The following is a 27,869-nucleotide window of genomic DNA, read 5'->3' on the forward strand; positions in this document are numbered from 1 at the left end:
AAAAAAAAGGAGACATTGTCTTCCACCAACATTATCTAAACACAATGTGAAACATTTTGGAGCTACAAGTCGACTCTTTTCTTCCACTATTTTCTCCTGTTCGGTACACTACAGCATTCTACCTCTAAAATTCAACAAGTTCGATATCATGCCTAGCTACTGGATAACCAGCAAAGCCATGAGATAGAACAATATGTTGATGGAAGATTACAAGCTCAATTACTCCAGATTATGTTTCATGAAGATGGCCGAGAAGCAAAACAAACGAGGAAAGTGCAGACAGAGCATGAGATTTATTAAACAAAATTAATTAGAAAATTGTTTTTGAAGCATGTGGTCAGAAGACAATCATGGAAAGGTAGAGACAATAGGATTATGGAAGCGCCCCTCCCTATGGAACAGAGTTCTGCTCGGCTGTCTTCGGTCACTACCCAACACTGGAATTGTTTTCAGACAGGTATTATCACAAACCTCGTATTCCCATTGGTAATTTCTCGGAAGCAGAGATGAAATATAAGCATCCAGCTTACACAAACGTCAGGACAACATGATCCTGAGCCTTCAAGGGAATTCACCAAGTTGAGAGGAGCAATTATCATCATCACGTGGAAGAAGCACCTGTACAGTCAGGAAGACAAAAATCCTTGAGATATCTTCAATTTAATTCAGTCATCAAGCATTGGTTCTCAAGGGAGGGACATCTGGACCTGAACCCTGACCATTATGCATAATTTGAAGCTCATTTGCTAGTTGGGCACGACGTTCCTTCAGTAAGTTTAGGCGGTTTGTCAACTTAGCAAGTGCAGATGCTGTTGAAGAGACAGTTTCCTGAGTAGAATCAGAATATTTTAATCAAACTCAATCTTTCCAAGCCAGTTAGTGAGTCCCTTGAAATCTACTGTGAAATAACTTGTTGCATAATATGATTATTACAAAAGTTTTTTTTACCTCAGGTCTGGAAGAGAGTCTCTTTGCAACTCCACTGGGCTCAGAAGATGAAACACTAGCAGAAGTCTGAGATCTCAAACTATCCAATGCTGTTTTAGTTGGCCACTGATTGAGCAAGGACTGTTTCCCAGGTAAAGAGGAATCTTGGGCTTGATTCACATCTTCACAGCCCAAAGTGAAGTTCTTCGAAGCAGTAATTTGGCCAACTCTCGCAGACTCTTCAGTAGATGGATCGTTACCAAGTCCCTTAGATAGTTTACGGCTTTGATTTGCTATGTCTATTCTTTGCTTCTCAGACGGCTGCCCATCTGATGGTGACACTGATTCTCGGGATTGGGTTTCTACATTCTCACAGTCAGCATTACGCTGCATGGATAAATTGCATTGTCATCTGAATGAGTACCGGTGATACAACCATGTGCATAAGTAGATAAGCAAGAAATCCTCATAAGATACTAGCATACCTCACTGTATGAGATGCAGCTAACTGGAGTCTCTGAATTACTTTGCCTCGTTTGGAACTGCTTGGAGAACTTTGAAAGTGAGTCCTCAGTGGATGAAGAACTTCTAGTGCCCAAGCCAATAGCATTCTGGCAAATGGGATCACTTTTTTTATCGAGAGAAGGCTCTGTGATTTCTGAAAAAGGTAGCTCTTGCTCTTTTACTGGCTTGGCCTCATGGGCTACTCCAGACAAAGCGTCCTCCTTATATAGAAGTTATACCCTTTAATTAGGATATATTATCAAACAAGATTTGAAAGAATGGCAAGATATATCAAATCAAAGAATTAAAGAAGATATATCATTCGAGGTGGAATGTAGATACAGCTGACAATAACCAAACAAGATCTTCAAGTAGACTTGTACAGGTAGTATGTCCTGTGCTTTATGAATAACAATTTGATCAGCTATAGGAAATTTTAATTTAGTACAATTACTAATCCACTAAAGAAACCAACTTGGATCATCAGCTCCATAAGGATTGTATGCCAGTTAATTAGAAAAGAATATGTAAAAATTGCAAGGAAGGCTATTGATATGATAAACTTACTGCTTGTTTCAAAAACTTGTTGTGTTGATCAACAAGATTGATACTCCTAACATCTTCCAACTGAGTTTTCCTGTATCAAACAAATACTCATCAAGGTATAATAAATAATTCCCCTGAAATAATATTCCAATATCCATTACTTGTGTAGTCGCGATCTATACATCTGATTAGGTGTAAAACTAGCAAACTAGTTACGTGTAGTATCATAGTCCTTGATATGCTTCAATTATTACCATGTTAAGTCAATCAACAGCAGATAACTTTCTAAGAGAAGAGGATCAGATCCTCCTTGCTTGTCATTATCAGACAAGCAAGAGAAGAGGAAGAAGAGAACTAGAAGAAGTGGAGGATAACAAGTATGACGGAAATGAGTCAGATACCAGACCTGGTCCAAATCTGACCATTGAGGAAAGAAAAGCACAGGAGGAAAGAAAAGAAAAGGGAGGAACTAAGTCCAGCTGTAATGTTGCTAGATCTGTTTAGCCAGTCGATCAGTTCCTTTGCCAGAGACCAACAACCAAATTGGTTGGGATCCAATCAGATCCAATCAAGTGACAAGCAACAGCCACATCTGATGCCAAAGAAAATAAATTATATAAATATATTTTTCCTCTAGATTCCTAAATTTATTTATATCTTATAATGTTTTCTTTTTTGAAATTATTATTTCAGCTACTTCGACCATCTGGTGGTCAGAATAGGCCAATCTTTATCTTAAATTTTATGGCCAATGAAAAACTTTATCCTGATTCTAGAAACTTGATTTATTGTTATCATGTAGGTGTGTTTGATGTTATTTATGTAACAAATAAGTTTCAATAAAAAAGGAACTTCATTTTAAACCATAGTATACATATGCAGTCCATCTCACCAAAAAAAGCCATTAAAATAGGGAAATGATAATAATGCATTAAGAACTAACAAGGTAAATATATCATATCGAACTGCACAAAGAAAGAGTTTTCTTACTCTCCAGAATGATCACTAATATGAAGTTGTCTGCTGCATGACTCACATAAGGAAACACAGCTTCGTTTTAGCTGATTGTTAAGCTGTCCATGAAGATCATCAACTTTCAGCTTCAAAATAACTATATCTGCTTCAGCAAGAGCAACTTCCTCTAGATCTGCCCTTGTCTTTTAACACAACTATCAAGTATAAATCTAGTGCAAAATCAGCTATCTACTTAAACGCAATTCATTTTAAACTAACCTTGCTATCCATAGCAGAAACAAGAGATGCATTCCCAGGTTGCGTGTTCATTAGTCCATTCTCCAAAGATGCTCTCAAATCTTGCTCATTTTGTAATTGCTCAAGCAATCTTTCTACCTGTTTCAACAGAGATATATTTCAATTGTGGCAAAATTTCCAAGCGTTCCTACTGGTGAAAACGATATAACATACAAAAATGATTGAACTCCACAGTGAGTGAACCAAAATAACATTTCTTACAAGCGATACAAAAACTTCATTTGAAAGAGGTATACACGAATAAAGTTTGTAGGATGGTTGGAGGACCTAAAGTATTATAAGCTTTGTTATCTGCTTAGGTCCAAAATCTCCAGATACAATTACCATGTTAAATGAAACAACCATTCTTGTATTTATTTATGTAAAGTCATATTAAGTTGCTTGTCAATAAACTAACAAATGAAACTGGACCTTTGCAACTACTATATAACAAGATGTTCAAGGAAGAATCAAGATAATAAAGCTCAAGTTGAAGCTTGTCAAAATGTTTTCCAAATACAAGAAATGAATATTGGCAAGTACATGGAATTGGAAAATAAATTAAGTTGAGATAAAATTAAGCTAGATGGAACACAAAAAAAAGGACATTAACAATGAAGCTCAGTGCAAAAAACTATTCCAGCAGAATTTCAAAGTCATCCTAGTCAGAATCATAAGTATTCATGACCCGCATTGCTGCCAATTGTCCAAGGAATCCAATTTCGGGTACCGGACCCGTTTGGTTCATGGCCAGACCAATACAGGTTCAGTCCATGGCTCGACCAATATGGGTCCTGTTTATTCTGGAATGCACCATGGTACCGATACAATCTGCTGTGACAGGGAGAGGGGGGGAGGAAGAAGAAGAGGGAAGAAGAAAGAAAAAGGAAGAAAAGAAGGAAGAGGTGGTGGACGAAGAGGTGGAGGAAAAGGAGGAGAAGATATACCAGAGATGAGGGCGGTAGGCGGCGAGTGGCAAGCGGCAGCCACATGAGCAGTGATGAGCAGCAGAGAGGAGACACTCAGAAAGAGTTGTGACTCATGAGCTCCTCACAAGCCCTAGCGCATTGGGCGACACAACATCTAAAAGAAAAGAGTCAACAGTTGACAAACCGGACCAGACTACCCAGTTTGAGTTGTCCACATCACGGTTGGCAGTTGGACTGGTCAATACCGGTCGAATCATACTGAACTGGGCAAAATTAAAAACTTGTTGTAATCTCAACCAAATAACAGGATAACAGGAGATACAAACTGGAAAAATTAAGAAGAAAAAAAGATAGGTTCAAAGTTTTACCTAAACCATGTAAAAGGACTGGTTTGGCATTAGAACATTTCCAAACACAGCCTTAATCATTTCATAGCATGTCAGAACAGGAAATGCATGTCAAGAAAAAGCTGGCAACAGCTTTAGAGTTGAATGTAACACTCAGGTGATACAAATGAAAAACTAAGAAAGTCACTAAGAGATCATCTGATAGGCAGTTAATCCAGCAGCATCTTTATTTATAGATGCATAGACAGCAATCTGCGCACTTATATATGTAAAAGGAACCACAATGGATATGAGTCACAGAAAAATTCGAAAAAAATCATAGACCCTTTAGAGAAGTTTTAGAACAAAATTTGCAATTACACGACTTCTTGAGGAAATAGTCTGATAATTCTTGAGCAGACAGACAGCTTAATGATCTAAAGGGGGATCCAACACCAGTTCACTCGAAAGTTATAGGAACAGGTTTCTACTATTCATTTTGGCTTGAAACAGATATTTGACAGGGAACCAAACAGGTACAGTGATCAGGTAATGTACAGAAATTAGACACATTGGAAATCTGTGCCTGCATGTCATGCCACCATGGCAAGGCCAGAGAAAATGAGGGTGGCAGCAGTTGAGTCGTTGAGTCTTATACTTTTTTTTGTAGGCTTTTTGTTATCGCTTAGTTCTTTTTTCCAATCTCAGTGAATCAGTGGCACCAACTTGTTGGCATGGTGGATTGTCATGTACTGCTGATGGCATGACCATGCTAACTATTAACTAAACAGGCAATGCCGTTGAAATTTTAAACTTAGATTCATGTTACTCCATTCATTCCTAATATTCTCAGTATGACCACCAATCAACCTAAAATTTATTTTGTATATTCAATAATTCTCATGAAATACTATCTGCTGAAAATGTAACTTTTTAACCATGATTTACAAGTTAATTAATTGAAATCTAAAATTCCTAACTATAACAAAGGACCAACTGGACTAGGCGAACATCGGTTAGGATCAACATTATAGGTGTGTCTTATTATCACTCATTAGGCCTACTTCTGATGTAGGAGTACAATCCACTATTTACTAACTTCTAAATATAGCAGCTGCCTAATGTTGTTTTGGAGTTTGAAAGGTTTCTGATCGTTATAGAAATCATTTCTATGACAAATGAGGATTTCGGTTCACACAGTACCCATGTTTTGATTCACCGTTCATTTGTTTGGGCAAGCAATTCAGATGACAAAATTAAACTGGTACAAGACTATTAATCAAGTGCATAGAAATTGTATTCATAGCATAAGAAGAAAACAAGAAAGTAACTTTCTTTTAAGTCTTCTTATTGATGATCAGTTAACAACGACCTAGTGCAGAACATGAACACTCAAATCAAAGACATGATAGACACAAACAACCTTCTACTGAGATCAAATATATATAATTAACTCCCCATCATCGATCCAGGCAAAAGAGTTAGCTGTTGTAGCAAGAAAGTGAAGGCCAAATGACTTTTTGCTTTACAAGAAAAAAGAATCATGGTTTAACTGAAACAAAATAAGAGCTAAACGGCACTCATGCAAGAGCTAAATGGTGCTCGTGCAGTACTTACTTCTTGTTCAAGAGCTAAACGGCGCTCATGCAAAACTTCCTTTCGTCTTTGCAAACTCTCTTGCAAAACTGCATTCCCTTTTACCTTCAAACAAAAGAATTGCTTGATTTACACATGAATAACAATATATACGTATACCAAATTCTCAATTGTCATAGTAAAGAAGGTACCTCCTTGGCAATTTTATTTTGTAAGTCATTCTTAGTGTTCTCAAGCCTTTGAATAGCATTCCTGTCAAGAGGATGTTACCAATATTTATGTATAAAAGTGTTACTAACTCAATACAAGAATATAGCACAAACATTTTGATATCGGTAGCCATAGAGGTTTCTAAACCATGACAATACAAGACTCATTTCCCAACTAAAAAAGGCAAAACTTTATTCCAGGAATAGTTGATACAATTCTTTGGCAACGACTCCCAAGCTAGTGATCAATCAGGCAAGGATCATATTCAGATCCAACTCATTCATAATATGACCAAAAGATGATCAAACACATGTAGTAGGTCATTTCCACCTTAGGTGAAAATCAAATTAGTCAGACAATAGCTCCTAAGATACAAAGTGTAAAACCACGAGCAAGTAATATGGAATTTATAAATTTATATACAACAATTCTTATATGTCATAGAAGCAAACAGAGTACAAGATGCATGTCGCAATATAACTTACCATAACATTTATGATATCTAAAATCAACAACAATTAGTGCAAACTGCGAACATAAGTCAAAACACAGCATGTTGACCAAAAAAGGTCTAAGCAGTAATAAACAAACCCAAAGTCATGCATAACATTGTTTAGGGCCTGCGAGAGTTTCTAGCTAAAACAAGTCCTGCATAATTGATATCCTGATCAAGTACTTATAGAACAAAATTTAGCTACACACTTGGATTACATAAGAAAATGATACACCTCAAACACAAAAAAGTGTCGGTAGAAGAAGAAAAAGAAAACTTAGGTTTTGTTTGGATTGTAGATTTAGTGGGGGTTTTCTCTGAAACCTCAGGATTTCACCCAAACACCATCTTTTCTCCACTTGAAATTGAGCAGGTTAGAAATTCCTGTCAGCAGACTATAAAAATGAGGATTTGGGTTCACACAGTACCCTTAGGACTTGGAAATTAAGGACCATGGAAATACCAGGGTATACATGAAAGATGCATGAAATTTTGCCTCCATCAAACACAAATATGGTTAGAATTTCGAAATCCTAGGTTAATATTTAAAAAATGTTGCAAAACAAAAATGGGAATTTTTGTTGGAAATTGAGTCCCACTTTGAATTTGGGGGAAATACCAGAATTTCAAAAACGCATACCAAATAGGACCTTAAAGATCACATCAATCAAGAAAAGTTACATTAAGTAAATAGATGACATACTCATCTTCGCTTAAGTCAATTGACTCCATGGAAAGGTTCTTTCTTGCCTGGATATTGCAGATATATAAGAAAAAAATTTTGATTTATTATAGGGAAGCAATAATGAAATACAAATATACTCACAGGAGTGCGCCCCCAAATAGCAGGTCGTTTTATGGAGACGACTAGTTTGTTTGGCTTATCTGCACCTTCTCCATCATCTGAAGGCAAAATATGACTTATAAACCTCAGCATGGGACTTGCGGCGAATCACTAAGACACTCATGGGAAAGACCACCATGCAAAGCTATGGCTTTACCACTATCGTGCAGCAAGGTTTCATGTTTCTGTATGCTAGAATCACCAGGAATTTGAATATCAGATTTTTGTGATGACTTTTGATGTTCTTGAAGAGATGCACCACCTCTTTTTTGATTGTCTATGAGCTGAAAATACAAGCAGTATCAGAAAAGACCAAGAAACCAAAGAGATAAAAACTATTTAAAACAATTTGATCAGACCATTTCAACTAACAAGGTATTTATAAGCATTAAAAAAAGGACTTTTCATGTCTTACAAGACCATAACTGTAGTAATAGTTGTACAACCAAAGAATGCAATTTCATTGTATACCACCCAAGAATTGCTGTACTGATCAGTCGAGACCAACCAACCAGGTGCATATATGTAACATACTACTTTTTCTCCTTTTTACCATAACAATTGGGTACGAAAGCATATACATATACTGGCCCATACATGTCTTTTAATTTACTCCTTCCATTCAAACATTACATAACCCAGATAAATGTAAAATGAAGTAAATTCTTCAAGAAAATAACTAAGTGAAAACATAGGAACTATAACCTCATTATCATATGGATCATTTCCAATGTTGTTGTGGCTTTCACTATTTGTTTCACTGCATGAATTTTCAGAATCATCATCTATATCAGCTTCAAGGCCATTATGCTCATCACCATATCCATCATCTTCTGGAATGTCATTATCCGAATAATCATCATTGCTGTTATGCTCATCATGATATCCATCATCTTCAGTAATGTCATTATCAGTCAAGTCATCATTGCTGTCATGCTCATCATGATCTTCTGGAATGTCATTATCAGTTGAAACATCATCTTCAAGATCACCTTCAGAATCAGAATAAAGATCTGATGATGCTGAGCCCTCATGCAAGAGATCCTCCTAACAAATATTTATTAGTTCAGCAAGATCGGATAAACTAACAAATAAATTCAATCAATTTTCATTAGAATGAAAAGAAACATTACATCAAACATTTTGTCAAACTCCTCTAACAGAATTATGACTATAGCTTGAGCATGATTGGCAGCTGCAGCAGCTTTTAGAAGTTGAATAGAACCATCTCCACCCATATTAAAGTCATCTTCAAATTCACAATCTCCAGCAAGAAGAGGACGGAGAAGTAATGGGGCCATGCAAGCTGCTAAAGCCGATAGTGACATCCGGTTCTGGGACTTGTGGGAAGCCACTGTTTGCATCATCTTGAGAATCCTGGAAAAAGAATTCAGGGTGAAAAATCTTATTAATAAATAATATATCCCAAAACATACATCCAAATATGATGATCAATCTCAAACTTGCTAAATATCACATAAGTTGAAAAGTTACTACTATAGGTAAACAAGAAAAGGAAAGCAAGTCCCATGACAAAGAGGCCAACAGAATATTACATAATAAGTATTCTAGTATGTAAAACCATAAGATAGGGATTCTATATCTTGGTTCAACAACTATATTATTATTATGAACTGCAGCAACTCCACAAATTTAAGGATTAAAAGTGGCAAGTACAAAAATTCACGAGTCTTGTTTACATGATACTTGAAAGTTGAAATTTGGAACACTTTATAGGAAAGGTATAAATTCTGGTAAAAGAGATCCCAAGAGTAGAGTTAAGCTGTGTTTTGAAAACTACAGCACAAGGTTTATTTCAGATAAAATTTGCAATCATTGACGTCACCTACTTGCAGAAAAATGTCTTGATAATATTGAATTACTTTGGCATAGATTTCTTGAACTTGAACCTTTTTATCTAACACGAGTTTGTCTAATACTTCACTTAACCCTAGTATGTCCATCTTTGGCAAATTAAAGGCAGATCTGGGACCCTAAACAAAATGACTATATTTTGCTGCACTCTAGACTTGTGGGAAAGATATAAAGATATCTCTGGGAAAAAAAAAAAACCAGAGTGCATTAGACTATAGTTTCTAAAATATCAAGCTTAAATTCAATCTTGATATGCAAAATGTTTTTTTTTTTGTTGGACTCCTTTCTAATGATTTGGTTCATAAAGATGATACTGGTCCTTACCGTTAACCAGAAAGGAGGAGCAGAAGGTAGTAGTGGAGGCAAAGGAGGAGGATGCAGCAAAAATGCTAAGAGGAGCAACGTGAGGAGGTGACAACGGTGATACAGGAAGATGAAGAGGTCGTAATGATGCGAGGAGGAGGTGGGGGCAAAGATAGAGAGGTGGCAATGGTGAAAGTGGAAACAGAGGAGAGAGACGAGGAAGAAGCTACAAAGAGAGAAAGGAGGAGAAGCTGAGACAGAGAGAGAGAAGGAGAAGCTCCAAGAGAGAGAGAGGATGGCAAGCTACCTCTCAACTGCAGTTGATAGTTGACGATAAAAGAAGAGGGGAGAGGGTCAAATTATTTTAGAAAAGTTACAAATAAAAAGGAAACTGGCTTGCTGCCCAGTACACCTGTGTGTACGGGTCATATTTTAGCTGGACCACCAGGCGTGGTAAGTGTACTGGGCTGTAAGCACTATTCTAAGCCGGACCAGGCATCATGGTAAAGCTTTCCAAGTTGGACTGAACAAAATTGCCGGGTTTGCTAACCTGTCATGGCTCAGATCATTAAAACCAACCCATACCAACTAGTATTTTTGCTCAAGCTACACGCCATTTCTAACATTTTTTGGTACATATTAAATATCCAGAAGTTGGCATTAGATGTTGACAAATAATCAGGATTAGGAAAAGTGGAAGACTAAGTGATGAAACATCCATAAAAAATGATTTAAGCTTAAGTATATAACAAGTTGGAAACTAATAATCACGAATCAATCAGTGATCAGCCAAAAGCAATAATATGAAGCAAGAAGAATATACTGACATTATAAAGATCACCAATCGGCCTGAGAATCTATGGACAGAGCAAGCACATTACATGAACAGAAAAGACAAAACATGGAGAGCAACTCATTAAAAGAATGTGGAAGATGTAAAAGATAGTGAATGAAAGTCACAGAAAAAAAAGAACAATCCAAATACACATCTGAGGAGGCTTTTAAGATTTGTCACTAATTTTTTATCAATAAACTCACAAAACTTTCGAAACTAGAAATAACATCGATAGGGCACGGTTACACCAGAGTGGAAACATTTGGAAAGATCATCTATCGTAGACTAATAATATGTTAAACCTTTTTCTGGCATAGAAGGAACTTCACCTAAATTCATAGCGAAGGTTATTAACCTTGAATCTCCTGATAGACAACTTAACATCCAGGCAATTATTACCCAATACCTACCATCAACTTTATTACCCAAGACTTACCATCAATATTCAGATTTCAGAAGATCCAGAACATGCAAAAGATAACAAGTTGTACGGGCAGAAATATGTTGTGGGGGAAGCAAAGAGAATGAGAAAAGGTATGGTTATGACAATTATTTTTTTCAAAAAGGAAGCTGTTGGTTCAAGAAAGTAATGATATCACCTAGAACAAAGCAATTATTGGCACATAGAAACAAAACCATAAACACCTAGGTGTAACTAATATACCTCTGCATCAAACGACGACTAGGCTCCGGGAAAGTTTTATATATGGCAGAGCGGATAGCATTAACTCTTCTTCCACGATCAGTTCCTTGAAAATATCAAATTCAAAGTTAATGTTACATGATTTTGCATTATAACAAAAAGAATTTTGATAATTAATCTGAATATTAAATATAATTATCTGGGTCTTTTAGATCTTATATTTGGTGAAAGAAGTTAGGTAATTCATGTGCCATAGCATTCGTTGAAGTACAAGAAGAAAATTTTCAAAACCATGGAAGTTCAAACTTCAAAGTTCAAACCAAGTACAAACAACTACAATGTCATCCTTTCAACTTACATTTAACAGGCATTTTCCCACATGTTTTAAACATGACCATGGACTGGAAGAACACTATGTCAACTAGTAAAGGACAACATGTCCGGTGCAATTTGTATTCCATATATCTTGGTTCTTATGCTTTAGGAACGTTGAACAAGCCAACAAGGTACCACATGCACTTAGCCAAGGATCAAAAATCAACCACCCCAACTTTTATAGTGTAGTTTTTACCAGTCCAACCATCGATTGGTATGCAGATGGACAATTTTATCAAGTCTGGTCAAGAACTGAGCTTAATACCTGGTACGCTTCCTGCGCCAGGATTATTGGGCACCGAGCTGACCCATCCAGCCACATAGAATGGTGATCAAACATTGGGTATCAATACACTTTGGTTGGGCTTAGCTCATTAAAATAAATGAATCTTGCTTATGGGTGATTTAGTGCTGCGTCAAACCAGCCGAAGCCAAGTCAAATACTTACACAAATTCAGTAAAATAGATGTAGTACACATTAGATGAAGGTATGCTACGTGCAAGGATTAAAATCTTGGTTTGGTACCAATACTGCTTAACGACTACATTAGCATAGCACCAATATCATTATAACATAGTAGTGTTTGTATTCACTGGTACTGATAGGACCAGTACAAGCAAAGAGAGAGAGAGAGAGGGAGAGATAGATATATATGAATTTGCTGTGGTTTCTAACTTTCTATAGTTAGAAGTTAAAAACCCTGAGGTTCCGTTCACTAATGCCAATATATTCCCTCTCCTATTCTCTGAAAATCTTGCCCCTCTTTTGCCTTTTTTTGTCAATTAAACCCTTGTCACCACTCACCATTACCTCTAATCATCTCCTTTTAGGCCCTCTTTTCATCCCACCCTCTCTGCTCTAGATAGGGCTTCCAAGATAGTTAGTTCTTGTAAATAGATCGAAGTTGAACCTTTTTATGTATAGGCTTGTTTTATTTGAGATACCACAGTTTTTATCAAGCAGAGCCAATCACAAGGAACTGCATGTTAATTTGGATCAAACAAAAACAAGGGCTCATTCATTTGTAATCGGGTCATTTACACACCAAGAAGCATGGTACAATGGTGGCTCCATGCAATACATGCCACTTGGACAATTTATGTGGTATTTTGCTACTTTGAATTGGGCTCACTCTTCTGCACATTAGTGATGATAGAATCACAATAGCAGCAAAAATCAATTCTCATAGACAGCTCAATGTGCCCATTGGCCAGTTAGGTATAATGGGTATTTGAACCTGTGGCTCAAAAAAGCTAGCCCAAGTGGCTAGTAGTAAGTCCAACAAGCTCTGTTTACTATCATCACCCAACATTAACTTCTAGTGGAATTCATTGGGACTACAAGTTTGTCTAGTATTCCTATATTTCATTCTTCTTCTATACATACATTTGACAATTGTAAATCAAACCCAAAATAAGACACAACAGAGCAACACAAAAAAGTAACAAGTTACACAACCGATTTTTTTGGGGTTGGTTACTCATCACTAATCAAACTAAGGGATCTATCAAATTCTTATTATTGGTTCTAATAAAAATATTTCATGTCTTCAAGTAACTCTTCTCATGCCAATAATTGAAATTGGCTCAACTCATCTACCCATAAATGCATAATGCATTAAAAAGACTCTATTCCAGTTTCCAAACATGCATATCTGGAATGCATTTTAATACAAAAAAAAGTTGTAAGCTTTAGATAAAGGAACATCTAAAATAAGACGTCTATGACAATATGAAATAAGAGTTCTGCCCAAACATACTGTATGCTTCAACCAGTGCAGTACAACAAGAAGCAGGAACTGGAGAAGCTGACATCTCTCGCAGCACATACTGCAAGTAAAAAGAAATTAATTGCACTAGCATAATTCACAGAAAAATGTCAGGTTGATAGTTCTAGTGGCATTGTACCTTGATACAGTCACCAACAACATGTGCATCCTCATCTGGTGAAAATTCAACTTTTCCTGAAAAAGAGGTGTATAAAGTCCTTAAATAAAGGTATTAACCATAACTAAAACCAAAAGTTATTTGCTTGGAACATTATTCATACTCACATGTCATACTGCTTGCGAATATCAAAAGCAATGAAGCAGATAAAGAGGATAAATTTTGAATAGGTTCCAAATAAATGTTAATAGTGTATTCAGAACAAGTAAAAGATATACCCTACAAAGGCAAACTTACCCTGTTCATATTCTCGAACTCTGCGTTTTACCTCTTCAACATCGGCAGACTGCCGCAATATTCCTTCCACCTTGATACCTTTTGAAGAGACACAGACAAACACATAAATAAAGACATTTAAGCCAAAGATTAACAGTTGGATTTCGAGAAGTTCAATTATACTAGAAAAAGTATACAGAACATAATTTCTTTTGACTTTTATATATTTTAGCACACTAAAAAGTGGAACTAAAAATGTAGCCATACATTTGCCTTAAGAGAGAGAGAAAGAGAGAGAGAGAGAGAGAGAGAGAGAGAGAGAGAGAGAGAGAGAGAGATTTGCTGTATAATAACATCAGCAATATGTTTGGACAAGCCTTACACATGCAATTAAGCAACTTTCTAAAGATCCAACTATATAAAGCAAAATAAAACTGATCTGAACATGACAATAAAACACTTCATCATAACATGAAGTGCACATTTTTTTAACAAAAAAGATCAGAATGTTTTGTCAAAGATAGCATGCGAAACAGAAATTACCATGTTGTTCGATAAACCTTAGGGCCTTCTCCAAAAAAGATGGGCTTCCATCAATATCTTCAAGCGCAAGCAGGATAGGCATGCCAACTATGGTAGATTTCTCAGGTTCCCTATCCCCACCTTCAAAAAAAGTAGAAAAAAAGAAAAGCAGAAACCGCTCAGTCATAGGATTAAAATAACAGAGGACCAGGAAGTTGTACATATCTTCAAGAATAGCCAAACAGAAAATTTGTATGAAAGTTATTGAATATTTCTGCAATATATGAGAGAGATAGAGATCATGGAAAGAGCAGTTTGTTTTAGCATATTTCTGCAATTAATTAAAGTGAATTAGAGATAATTTGGAGGTTGGAGTAGAGAGATATCAGATGCAAGAGATATTTCAGAGAGGGAGTAGACAGAGATCTTGGATGAATGAGAAATAAAAGAAAGACTTTGGGTCTGTGGAGAGATGAGAAAAAATGTCAAACCTCTCTAAGGACCATTTCAGGAAAAATAATATTGTAAAAGATCTGACGAAGAGAGAGATAGAATAAAAAAGATTTAAGTGAAATACTTAAAATCAAAATAAGATCATATTAGATCGATAATACTAAATTCTGTGAAATCAGAGAAGAAACTAGCCCCAGTTTGATCATGATATGGATCAACAGTGCAAATATTTCCTATAACTTTTAGAAGCATTTCCATCGATTTTAAAACAGTGAAAAAGCATCTAGAAACTTTATGTTTATAAACAAACATATATCAAGACACTACTCTGAATGAACTGACTTATATGTCGCACAACTTGAGTCAGATACTGCTCAGCTTGATGGCTCAGAGACAAACAGAACTCCAGAACAATTAGAAAACAATAAGATACCATGAGTTACCAAGTAATGTGATGCATCTTTAATAGTTAAATACAAAAAATTGCAGAAAAGTTAATGACAATAATGTTCCCGAAGCAAATATATTTAAAATGGCATACATTTATCATTTGAAGTTTCAACTGAATCAGTTACATCATTGTTGAATATTCCATTCTGTCCCATTGCAAGAACTGCACTAGGTGCTTGAGCTAAAGCATTCTCTAATGCAGCTTTCCATTCATACAGATCCTCGGAAGTTTCTGCCTGTAATACCAAAGAAAGTTGAAGGGGAAGAAAAGAACTGAACAAACCTAACAAAGTACAGGAGCAACATATTTGCATGCCTTTAAGGTAAAAGTTCGTCCATCACGGCCATCAGGAAAGAGCACTGTCAGAAGCTTTTTGTCTGCTTTCACCACAACACTGTATTTTATGATGGATCAAAGTCATAATCAAGTTATAATACAATCAACATTTAGCTAGATTAGGACTTCAATAATACATCAAATATTCCCACCTTCCTGAGCTATTCAAGTCAATACCACCAAGGGTAGGATTTGCTTCACTTCCTTTTTCAGGGAGGGTAGCCTGAAAAGTAAAAGTGATACGTGCCACAACTTACCACAATCTTCATAAAGAGGAATCAACTATATTCTTGATTCTTATAAGATGGAATAACTGTTGAAATTCTCAATATAATTTACCACAATTTTTAATGATAGATTTCATGAAGAAAGGATAATTACATATGTGTTTCTTGAGATCTTCATGCTGGATTAGTGGAATGTAAGAATTTAACATCTTAGAGTAATTTCACGAAAAGAAAATTTGCATACACTTCTAACCTGTTTGGCAACAAAGAATGAAAAACTAGTTCTTTTAAGAGGGATAAATCATATATGGCATTTAAGCTTTTTTTTAAACCAATTAGTTCAGTTTCACTTACAGAAAATACCATACAATTTTTCATCTTATGTTAGATCGACTATTAGTATATAGTAGGATCAAAAGTTCCAATTCTGGTGATATGGCAATTGAGCAAAAAAATGTTGGTCGAGAATCATATAAACCAGATGCAAAGTCAACTCTTTTGTACTGTTATAACTTTGGTGGACCCCACCATTAAATATAGTATAAATCTGTAATAACATTACATACTAATAACTAAAATAACTTATTGTTATTAGCAAACTCTCATTTCAGGGGAATGTTTATCCTAGGTTAACAAAAGAGCAACTGCATGTTTAGAGTAACTTATAATGATAGTTGCAGCAACTAGTAAGCTTTTTTTAATAGGAATATTTGTCCTATTTTAAGTTAATATGAGAAGCAAGTGCTGAGGTTTAGAGTAGGTAATCGAATATAAACTAATGAATATCAGGCAGTACAGCTATTTAGAATTTGTTGAAGTGGTTATCATCTAAATAAGTCAACGTAGAAAATAAACTATTCATACACGTAAAACAACCCAGATACGTGGACAGGCATATAGATACTAAAGGTAGGCAATAGGTACTAAAAGAATCATAACAAAAAAGAATCATAAAAGTAGGCGATAGAAACTAAAGGTCAGACAAATATGAGATATCATATATAATATACTTACAGGGTCAGTTCTATAAAAGACCAATGATGTACGTGTAAGGACAAACCAACGTTTCTTCCATGATGTCCAACCTATTCCTGTGATTTTTGATGATTTGAAAAGATGAATCATACTAAAAATTGAAAACATTTTTAAATTAACAAAAAGTATCAACGGCGACCAGTTATATTTAGAATATCCTAAAACCATGACACATGAGGATTGTAATTAATGATAACAGGGAAATAGAAATGAGCATAGAAAATGAAAACTTAGATTTTAATAAAGAGCATAACTAAACAATTAAAATAAGAAATTTAGATTATTTGCATAATGTCATAGAATGTAGGACTCCTATGAATGCACATGGTCATGTTTAGAAACTGAACTTCTCTGTAGAAAAATCTCCCAGCAGGATACATTTCATAGTTCATATATCAAAAAATTATGTTAAAAACAAATGAAAGAGACTGCATGTCATTCTTGTAAATAGTTGCCTGCTTATTCTTTCATTTTTAGAGTTGAAACTTACAAATTCCATATATTGGCAACTTCTTTAACAAACAAATAACCAATCACCTGCTATCCAACATAACTTTTAATCCAATGTCTAATTAAAGCATAAAAAAGGAGTGTCCATACCGGTGCAAGTTTAGTGCCCAGATGAAGCATAGAAAGGAGTGCCCATGCATGGCAGTGTCTCCTTGTGCTTTGCTTATGAAACAAGCACTAGCATAGACCAACAAATAGCAGACCAAACAGTCCTCCCAAGATAACCTAGATCCTTCCAAGCTAGAAAGTAGTGGACCACTGCATCAAGCAACTGTATCTTGACCAAATTGACTAATGACCATATAATGTGTTCCAACAGAACCATACTACCTCTTCCAGTCCAATAATGGTCAAGTTCCTGATATTGAAGCTAGAGTTGGAACCATATTACACTTGAACTGTTAACACCAATCTGGTGAAGGAGCTGCTAAAATGCAACAAATTATAAAGACCTTATTTTCAGAAAAGAAAATATATATGGAGACATTTTATAGGACTTGAGCAAGAGAGGCACCAAGAATTAAAACATCGATTAGATCAGGTTGTACCAACCAGTATTTACCGGTTCGGACAGATTCCAGGCATGTTAATTGAACAATGTCACACAATCCAATTTGAAACCCGGCAAGCTAACTGAAACACCAATCTGGTGAAGGAGCTGATAAAATGCAACAAATTTTAAATACCTTATTTTCAGAATATATATATATATATATATATATATATATATATATATATATATATATATATATATATATATATATATCGAGACAGTTTATAGGACTTGAGAAATAGAGGCACCAAGAATTAAAATGTCGGTTAGATCAGGCTGGACCAACCTGTATTTACTGGTTCGGCCAGATTCTGGGCATGTTACTTGAACAATGTCACACAATCCAGTTTGAAACCGGGCTTACTGCCCATTATGATTACTGTCTTTGGTGTACTGCCACTTCTTAATGGTTAAACACGAAGGTACCAACAGCAAGTGCTTTTTTTCTTCTTTTCTTTCTTTCCTCTCATGCTCCCTCTCCCTCCCCCTTCCTCCTAGCCGCCTCACTCCCCGCTGTGTTGTTACCACCATCACTGCTTCCTCGTCCCCTCTAGTACTCCACCATCTACTCGGCTTCCTCTTCCTCTTCTTCCTTCCTTACTTATCCTCCTCTTTCTCCACCTCCTTTTCCTCCGCTCCTCTCCACTTTCTCTTGGTTTGAACCAAGGATTATAATTTCATATAGCAGTAGTATCCCAGTCAGGGATCGGATCAGTACTATATGGGTCTATACTAGCAAGGTCTGTCATACCGAAGCGTACCGCGCGGTACGGGCGGTACATACCGGTCCGACAGGTTACCGGTACGCGGACCGCCCGGTACCGCTACAGTGCTACAGTGCTATACTGTAGCACTACTACAGTATGAAAAAAATATAAAATTGTTTGGTACAATAGGCTGTACCGCTCGGTACGCCCTGATGTACTGCCCGGTACACCGATACCGTATCGTACCGAGCCCGGGTCGAAACGCCGGTACGATACGATACAGCGAACCTTGCATACCAGTGTACTGAGTGCTCAAAATACCTGTGTCTACCAATTTCAAAAAATAAAAATTTAGAAATTTAGAAAAAAAAATGCCTAGCACTGGGTGTATCAAACACTATCAACCTTGTACCACAGTGTATTAGACGGTACCACCTGGTATAGGTCTACTTCGAGTGTACTGAACCAGTAACCTGTCAGACCGATAAATACCACTCATATCAAACCATACCAAGTGGTGTTGTAGACACTTGTCTGAACCAAGGTATACAGTTTCAAATGATACCGTCTGGTACAGGCGGTACATACCGGTTGAAGAATAAACTGGTATGTAAACCGCTCGCTACCGAGCAGTATTTTTTATTTATAAATTATATATATATATATATATATATATATATAAAGGTGACGTCGCCTCATTTTTCTGTGACGTCTCCCCGCACGGGGAGAAGGCGACGTCGCACATTTTTTTCAAATTTTTTATATATAATATATATAAATATATAAATAAATAGATATATAAATAAAAGATTATATATATATATAGTTTTTCTGCGACGTCGCCTTGGCGATGTGACACATTGTTTTTTAATTTTTTATATATAAATATATATATATATATAAGATTATATATATATATATAGAGAGAGAGAGAGAGAGAGGCGACGTCGCCAATTTTTTTTTTTACTTATATATATATTAATTTATATATATATATATATATATACCGAACGGTATACCACTCGATATACAATACCATACCGTACCGAGAGAAGGTCGAAACTCCGGTACGGTACGATATTTCAATCCTTGGTCTGAACAATACAAACTCATACCGGCTATCAGTACATTGGTCCATACAGGAACATCCCTGGTGTCTGGTGCAACCACCATCCAATATTCACACCGTACCAAAATGTTAAATCTTAAGTGGTACAGTTACTATTTGGTCTTCAACAGCATAATCAAAGGGCTAGGAAGATACGATGTTTGAAACATGACCAGCTTATCAATGAACTTGTGATAACAGAAAGCAAAGTCAACAAGATATCCAATCTGCACTTGAGTTCTTCCAAAAGCCTTTATCAGATTTGTTCTGGAACTAAAGGGCAGCTGCTATTCTTTAACTGTGTCTCTTATATGTTTAGAGGTAGTAACTAATAATAATGGATAACTTTAAACTTTGGTTTCTTCAACCAAAAGGATGAAAAGAGGAAGCATTCATGAAAATCAAAGAGGATATTATTATATTAAAACAAGAAGTTACCAGGGATTGAATCAAATGGAATATATAATACAAGCTATTTTTGTCCCTTCTTTCCTCTTTTGTCTCCTCTCCAATAAATCATCACATGAGTTTCTTCAGCTTTCTCTTTGACCAGCTACATTCTTTCCCTTTTTTTCACATTCTGAAATTTGTCTTCATAATTAACATAGAAAAGTCTTTTGTTAACCACAAAAATATACATCTGTAAGGACAATGAGCTGTACCAGCACATGCATATTCCAGGTAGAGATGGTATATGCATTGATGTATCAAAAATTTTTGTCATTGTCCAAACACACTCGTTGATTTACATGTGTTATAGATTAACGATATGGATGTACCCCATGTAACATGCTGACATGGTACATTTATCCAGCAGCTAGAACATGAGTTGTCTGGGGAATCCTAGCATCTTAAATTCAGTCTAGATCTGACACGCACTTTGTGTTCATTGTGAAAGTCATTGCAGAGAAAGAGAAACCTTCTGTTTTACCATGAGCTTTGGCTAAATTCAACTATGGCATTCATTATTTCATATATCTATTAAATCCTAGTAACTGGTCCCTATGCATATTTAAATGCAACAAATTATTACAGTAGTTTTACAAATTATTTAAATCATTCAGTCACATTCAATTGCTTATGTTTCAAAATATTGGTTTGCAAGTCCTGAATTGAGCTTAACCCATGGATTATGGGCCAAACTCCAGTTGGTGATTCATCAATCTTCATTACTCTATATGCAAATCATGAGTTCTCCATCTAAGAGGGCTCTATGTTACGACTTCATGTGGCAGTCACAAGACTCACAAGTCACAACTATCATACTTGATGGGTTCCGATGACAGATTCTCTACCCTCAATATCAACACCAATTATGGAACAAAATATAGATGTAAAGCATTCAATTTCAATGACAGTTCAAGGCTTTAAGCCACTGGAAGGCGGGTTTCGGCAAACAAGTAATGCCTAGACTTGCGATTATGCTATTTTCTAGAAGGAAGTAATAGCAAGTTCAAGTAAGATCATTACTTCTATTCCATAAAGAATTAAAAGAATCGAAAAAACAAGGAAAAAAAATCAGTCTTACTGGTTCATTAGTAAGCTAAAAAAGACAAAAAGGCAAGACATAACTTGGACATAGGCATAAGTCGGTATGTAAATGATATAAGAATTTTGTAAGGATAATGTCTGGCTTTCTTTCCAAACAAGCATATAATAGATCACCAGAACAATATATAGGAACAAAAGAAATAAAAATCTTAGTATGTCAATAATCCCATTATTGAAAATGCCTTGATTGCCCAGCAACTTTAGTGAAAAGTTACCTTTAGATGAAACAAGAAGTGACCCGCTCTTGAAAACCTGCAGTCATTTCAAACTAGTGATCAGCACATTCTTATCTTCTGCCTAATAAAAAAGAATGCACATGTGACATACAATATTAGCAATTGCAAACAAAAGTTCCTTAATAAAACATGGATCTTATAATATAATCATGAAATGATTTCATGCTTACAATACCAAATATGAAATGTAAGTTACTATAAGGTGGGTCCGAGGCACACAATAGAAAGTTACAGTTAGAACATCCAAAAGTCAATCTAGACTCCAAATCAGGGCTTGTGAAAGATTCATACTCCTCAAAAGGGTGAAAGCCAGTTAAAAGAGTATCAGGATAAGTATAGCAGGTTAGTGATGGAAGCTGGAAGGTGTCCCAACAAGACTGGTTCTTATAATGGGTGTAAGAATTTGAACTCATGCTTTCATATCATATCCAATATAATCAGTAAGATACTATGAGGAGGGTTTAAGGCACAACAAAGAAGGTTATAAAGGTATCAGGAAGAAAATCTAAACTCCAGAGTGGACTCTAACAAATATTTTTATGCTCCATATGAGTGAAACGCCATTTAAAAAACAATCAGAATCAGTAAAACAGTTAAATCGAGGATGAACCTAGTGTTGGACTTTGTTTCAGATTCTGTAACTAAATCAAGGATGCTTCAAAAATGCTTTAACCCATTACAAACCAAGCTACATAGAATGAAATTAGATTCAACCTTTGAAAATTTTAAATTCAACATGAACCATGACATATTTTTGCAAGTGAAATAAAATGTGCCAGCAGAAAGAATTCATTCTTAAACTAAACAAAATCTTACTAACATCGCAATTAGGACATTTATATGTCTGTTTGTCAGGATTGTCAGAGGCCCTCGTGGTCAAGAGATTGGTATCCCCCTCTCCGCAGCGACATGTTTTACATTGTGTCACATTCTCACTGCTGGGAGGAGAGGCCATCTGCTACTTGTGGTTCAACTGGATCAGGGAATAAAACAAAACCAACTGCATTATCTTCCTTTATTCCTAATAACAGAAGTCTTCAGAACAAAACAATTTAAGAACATTGTTAGGTCTGTCTACAGTATATAAATTAAGTCATACAATTATATATAAAGAAGTAAATGAAATACATATTTACATATAAGAGCCATGTAGATTATTAGAATAATGAGATCCATTTAGTATGTCAAATACCTATAAACAGGAGAGTTACAATATGAAATGATAGGAAACCAGTAGGCCATGTGATGTTAAAGAATATAGCCAGTTAATAGCAACTAAGCAGCACTGCCACAACAAGTGGTAACTACAAACAAGGATAAAGTGCATCCAACAAATCCATGTACAGTAGCAATGACGATGAGTATACAAATGGTAAAGAAAACATCTATAACATCTCTTCCTAATGCAAAATGCATGCTGAATGAACCACACCAGTTGATCTAGATTATGCAAATGATCCAGTCATAAAATAAGAGATGAGTTTTATGCACAAGAGTTCTCTTGATAAGTAGTTCAGATCAAAATAGCATTTTAAGACAAGAAGACAACATTGACTAAAAATTCGGTTGGCATGGACTCCCATGTACCTAACACAGCAAGCAGAAGTTATAAATTAAGGAGAAGAGCTGAAGAGGTGCAAAATCCTCTATTAGAAATATCAGGAAATTTCTAATATTCCACAGATGTTTGTGAGCAATCTATCAGAGAATGCATGTAAAGTTTATTGTGCTCAGATATATCTGGAAGGAATACATAAGTGTCGGATTGATTAGAATACATCTTAATGCTTGACGAGGTAAACAATATGAGTTGCACAAGACTTGCTGATGTAGAACAAAGTTGGGAAGTAGAGAGAAAGAAAGAGAAGTGTGAGATAAGAGAAGAGAGTACGAGACCAGGGAAGATGCAATTCTTTTCATTCAAATCTGAAGTAATTCATCCATTGACAAACTCCACTATTTATAGGGGTTTAGGAGTCTTAGTATAATCAATGAAGGCAATGATTCCCAAGAGTAATCTCCTAAGGAATTAGTATGCCTTTTCAAAATGTGACTTCTAGAACATCTAAATAATAAATGAGTGCACTTGATACAAAAAGAATCTCTAAAAAGATCAAAAGATTTTTCAATTTTTAACGCAACTCTGAGAATTTCTGGACCAATTAGTTGATGACTTTTTTTATTGATTTCTTTGCCTAGAATAAACTTTTCTGAAATCCTTTACAAAGCTAGATGATTCTCATCACTCGCCCTTTGTCTGAGACAAATGAAGTTGATGGCTATTATCCCCATGGATTCCCATTATCAGTTAATTGACTAGGTAACACATGACATTACAAAAGAATTAACACAGAAACATGGAAAATAAAAGGAAAAATCAAAAAGTTATGCCTTCAACCAGCACTTCCCAAAAGCAATGAACATCATAACACAACTTACAGATAATCAATTTGTCAACCAGTCTAACAGGTACAAGTTAAGCTTCCTTAATTTGTCGTTGAGCAGTTAGATGGGCGAGGGTTGCCTGTTAGGCATTTGGCTGAATTAGTGTTTGCTGGTATGTAGTCAAAACATGACATTAGTTATTGCAAGAAAGTAGGCACTTGTGCGACAGAAACAGTGAGAAATATGTTAATTCTCCAAAAATACAATAGAAGATTCATCAGAGAGGACAATATTTTTTTTCATAATGAACAGAAGTAACAAATATTAAGTCAGTTTCCTGTGATATAGTGCTAGATGCTATAAATTATATAAAATAAATATGGAATTGGGAAAGACAGCAGAATAACAAACAAAGACCACAGAGTTGTTGTAAACCATGATACGTAAGATAAATGCTCAAATAATTTATGAAAGAAATAATACCAATGTTAAGTGGATTTATTCACAATTTCTTGCATTTCTGCAAAGGAAATGCTGTAGTAACTTATTTTAGAATTCCAGAGTCAAAGCCATGGTCTTTTAATCTTCAGCAAAAAGAAGGAAGAACTCTGTTGTTCAAAGTATGCAATTGTATTTCTCTTAATAATTAGAGTAATTAGCATGATGAACAAAATTCATGATTCAGCCAAGATAGATAAAGTATGATTGACTGTTGACTGTTCAAAAGTAGACACTGAAGGATTCTTGATTCATAAATCTCATTGATTATAATTCTCACAAAAATAATTTGTGATATATTTCAAGGTTCGTAATTTCATACTGTACCGGAGTTTCGAGCTTTGCTCGATACAGTACAGTACGGGCACACGAACAGAATTATAAACCGGGTGTTTGATGTAATACTCATGCATGTCTGTATCTTTCGGTTTTGTTCATGTTTTGCACAACATGTAAAGGGCTGGCAGTAGGCTTAGTGACCTCATTTTCTTTGGTTTTGGTAGTCGTCCTAGGCTTGCAAAAAAATGTTGTGTCATGTGGACACTTGTCGGGATTTTGGTCTGTAGTGGACCATTTTGGACCCTTTGTTGTGCAACCATTCAGAGCTTGTGAAGTCTATTTGTAATTTCCATTGACTATGAAGTGTTTGCTGAAATGACTACTTGTGGATCCTGAGTGAGACGCTTTCTCTAACTCGTTTTCTCTTTTGTAGGTCCTAAGAGACCATAGGAGGTTTCGGGAAGACTGAACTTTGCAGACGGACACACAAGGGTGTCGTACGACTTAGACAAAACCAGCTAAGTGCATGATAGAGCGGTACACCAAGGTGTACCACTCAATATATATATATAATATTAAAAAATAAAAAATACAAAAACGGAGGCGTACGTTGCCTCGACGACATCGCCTCCTTTTCTTCTCCTCGTCGCATCAAACGAGGAGAGGACGCGCGGTCTTCTCCGCATCTACAACGTTCGATGAAGACGTCGAAGGTCGCAGACGTCTCCGGCCTTCGGCGAAGAAGAAGTCGAGCTACCGCCTCTTCGTTACCTCTTGGATCGGGATCGTCAAGGGAGGGCAATGCCGGATCGGGAAGCGTCAAGGTTCTCTCAATTCTTCCTCTTCTTTGAACGCCTTCTCTCTCTTCTCCCTCGATGCTTCTTCTTCCCTCGCCACAGCCAAGTTGATACTGCCCGGTAGCAAGTGGTCCGCGTACCGATCTACTGGCGGACCGGTACATACCGCCCAGTACGGGTGGTATCATTCGAAATTAAAATCCTTGATATATTTATAGATCTACTATTGAAATAAAATTCTAAGAGTAATTTTTGTTAACTCTATTCAGGGGCATCCTTTATTTATTTATTAAACCATGAGGCACATTTGGCGGGATTGTATCCAAGGCAACAGTTCCTATCTATTAGAAATAGTTAAAACCAGCATCTCTGGACTTATGGTGATAAGCATGGAAGATGGATAGATATTTTCTTGTAACTTTACATCTTTATACAGTATGATATTTGCCAAGATATGATACCACAAAAAGAAATAATATCTTATTCTCTTATTTTGTAACAAGCTAGTGTGGGTGTACACAAGTTTTGCTTTTACATGGTGCTTGTTTCTTATATGTTTGTCGGGAACATTCTTCATTGATTTAATTTATAACTGACTCACATTTTAATTTTTTTTTTCCATCAATCTTTCTGAAAGAAAAAAAAAATCAAAAACTCAGTAACAAATTCATCCATGATCTGAACCAACTTAATGGCCTCTACAGTCTGTCATAAGGTCACGATCCAATGATCAACATCATCACTATCTTCATTTCTAATACAAGGTTGATTCAAAGTATAACTCAAAATCACGAAGACCCAGTTTTATAAAGTTTTACATCCCATTGTCAACATCAAATCAACTGTTAAATGATGATATTGATTTCCTAGCTAAAAAAAATATTGGAAGAAGTGGATATTCATAAAGCTTACGATTTGCAAGTGGTATTTATAATTTGAAGGCAAAAAAAACAAAGAAAAATATTTCAAGGTTCCCCTGACTTGTATGTTAATTGCTAACTTTTTCCTTTATTCATGAAGAATCCTAGTCTCAATTAATCCATGCATTCCCAGTTGTCAGACTGAAAGCTCCATTTTCTTAGCCAAAGAACACAGTATATGAGAAGAACTAGAAAGTTCCCAATGTAGGGCAAGTTCTAAGACATGACCAGATGAGAGCTTCGATTAGAAACCGATAATTCAACAAATCACAATAACAGAAATTTCAGATGGTGGAAACCTTGGTGAATTGATGTTTGTTAGGTTGAACCATAGAATAACAAATGAAAAATATGACGCTAGTGCACCCTCAGACAAATATGGAGAAAGCATAGTGCAGTACAGGTATCGAAGATCAGAACATTAAAGTATCTTCATTCCATACATCTGCCTCAACACCTATGCTTCATCGTACAAAGGCATATAGGCCATTTTCTTAGTGTGTCTACTCATGTCAGAAAGATGGGATATAAGCGATCGGTAGGCAAAATTTCTACCAGCATGACATGCCTTCTCAAATTCTATATCCACTATTTACACTACTTCTTTTCCATTAGCCTTCATGTTTTTGTTGCAAGAGTAAATGAAGCAAAATTTGGTAAAATATGAGTATCAAAATGCTTTAATATGATTAATTATTATTGATACCAACTGCATCATTCCTGTCCTTCATCCTTAGGTGGCAGTCTAGGCCATCACCAAGAATTGAGCCAATGACCTATCGTGGCTGTGCAACATAGTCTGTTTGAATTTTTGGTTGTTCATGTAGACCATCAAGATTTCCGAATATAGTAACAAGAAAACAATAATTAACGAACAGTCCAATGAAATGCGATTGCAGACTCAGAAAAGAATATTATAAAGGCAATATATTCAGAAGTTCAGGCATCGAAGAGCAACGAAGAAGAAGGAGGGGCACCTTCCCAGCCTCGATCAAGCGCGGCGACGCGAAACCCGTCACAATGTGCGGATTCTCGCCATTGGAGCCGCGGTGTGGAGATCGAGGGGAGGGCTTACGCGTCACGAGGATCCAATTCTCCCACGGCGAGCAAACGCGAACCCTCGTTCCGAAGTCTTTTTTTCTCCGAACCCCCTCTTTCTTTCTCTCCATCTTCCGCATTCATCGCCGCGCGCGAGTCTTCCTCGCTCCGCCATCCTCTCTCACCCGCTTCTTGTCTCTCGCACGGGGTCGTCGTCTGCGGAACGCCCATGTGGGATCGGAAGAGCTGGCAGACAGTGGGAAGCAAATGGGAGGTGGTCTGCCTCTGCAACGCCCAGCCTTTTCGTGGAGCCCTCGCGGCACATATACTTCGTTAAACAAACAATTTGGGATCCTTCGAGGTTTATGTCGTTCGGGGACCGATATGTAATTTAAGCATAATTTTCATACGGATATTTGTAATCCTATTTTAAACTTTTTTAA

General features: G+C 36.1%; 1 protein-coding gene across 5 annotated transcripts; it reads right to left on the bottom strand.

Annotated features, from left to right (window-relative positions):
* Nucleotides 1-274: 274 nt before the first annotated feature.
* Nucleotides 275-27,869, bottom strand: LOC135605504 (rho GTPase-activating protein 6-like). 5 transcript variants are annotated; one of them, XM_065095677.1, is made up of 27 exons: nucleotides 27,366-27,867; nucleotides 23,949-24,033; nucleotides 22,330-22,482; nucleotides 21,489-21,525; nucleotides 16,824-16,900; nucleotides 15,735-15,805; nucleotides 15,562-15,640; nucleotides 15,337-15,481; nucleotides 14,364-14,483; nucleotides 13,842-13,919; nucleotides 13,566-13,621; nucleotides 13,418-13,487; nucleotides 11,304-11,388; nucleotides 8,760-9,003; nucleotides 8,332-8,673; nucleotides 7,784-7,910; nucleotides 7,609-7,685; nucleotides 7,486-7,532; nucleotides 6,271-6,331; nucleotides 6,101-6,184; nucleotides 3,211-3,327; nucleotides 2,968-3,134; nucleotides 1,999-2,068; nucleotides 1,413-1,652; nucleotides 949-1,314; nucleotides 720-828; nucleotides 275-618 (listed from the first exon to the last, which is right to left on the bottom strand). In XM_065095677.1, exons 3-27 carry the CDS (start codon nucleotides 22,462-22,464, stop codon nucleotides 602-604), a joined length of 3,021 nt encoding a protein of 1,006 aa, XP_064951749.1. In that variant the 5' UTR covers nucleotides 22,465-22,482; nucleotides 23,949-24,033; nucleotides 27,366-27,867; the 3' UTR covers nucleotides 275-601. The 5 variants fall into 5 exon arrangements, with proteins under 5 accessions (XP_064951749.1, XP_064951748.1, XP_064951750.1 ...); XM_065095676.1 differs by having other exon boundaries at nucleotides 708-828; XM_065095678.1 differs by lacking the exon at nucleotides 275-618 and having other exon boundaries at nucleotides 625-828; nucleotides 2,968-3,050; nucleotides 27,366-27,869.

The sequence above is a fragment of the Musa acuminata genome, chromosome BXJ2-2 (assembly GCF_036884655.1).
Source record: "Musa acuminata AAA Group cultivar baxijiao chromosome BXJ2-2, Cavendish_Baxijiao_AAA, whole genome shotgun sequence".
Classification (NCBI taxonomy): domain Eukaryota; kingdom Viridiplantae; phylum Streptophyta; class Magnoliopsida; order Zingiberales; family Musaceae; genus Musa; species Musa acuminata.

Bases quoted from the DNA above. Each gene is read 5' to 3' on its own strand.
- LOC135605504 (XM_065095675.1), bottom strand. From the start codon at position 22,464: ATGGCCTCTCCTCCCAGCAGTGAGAATGTGACACAATGTAAAACATGT. The intron at 15,806-16,823 runs GTAAGTATATTA...TTTACTTTTCAG, and splicing joins TCTTTTATAGAACTGACCCT to GCTACCCTCCCTGAAAAAGG. The intron at 7,533-7,608 runs GTGAGTATATTT...TGCAATATCCAG, and splicing joins CTATTTGGGGGCGCACTCCT to GCAAGAAAGAACCTTTCCAT.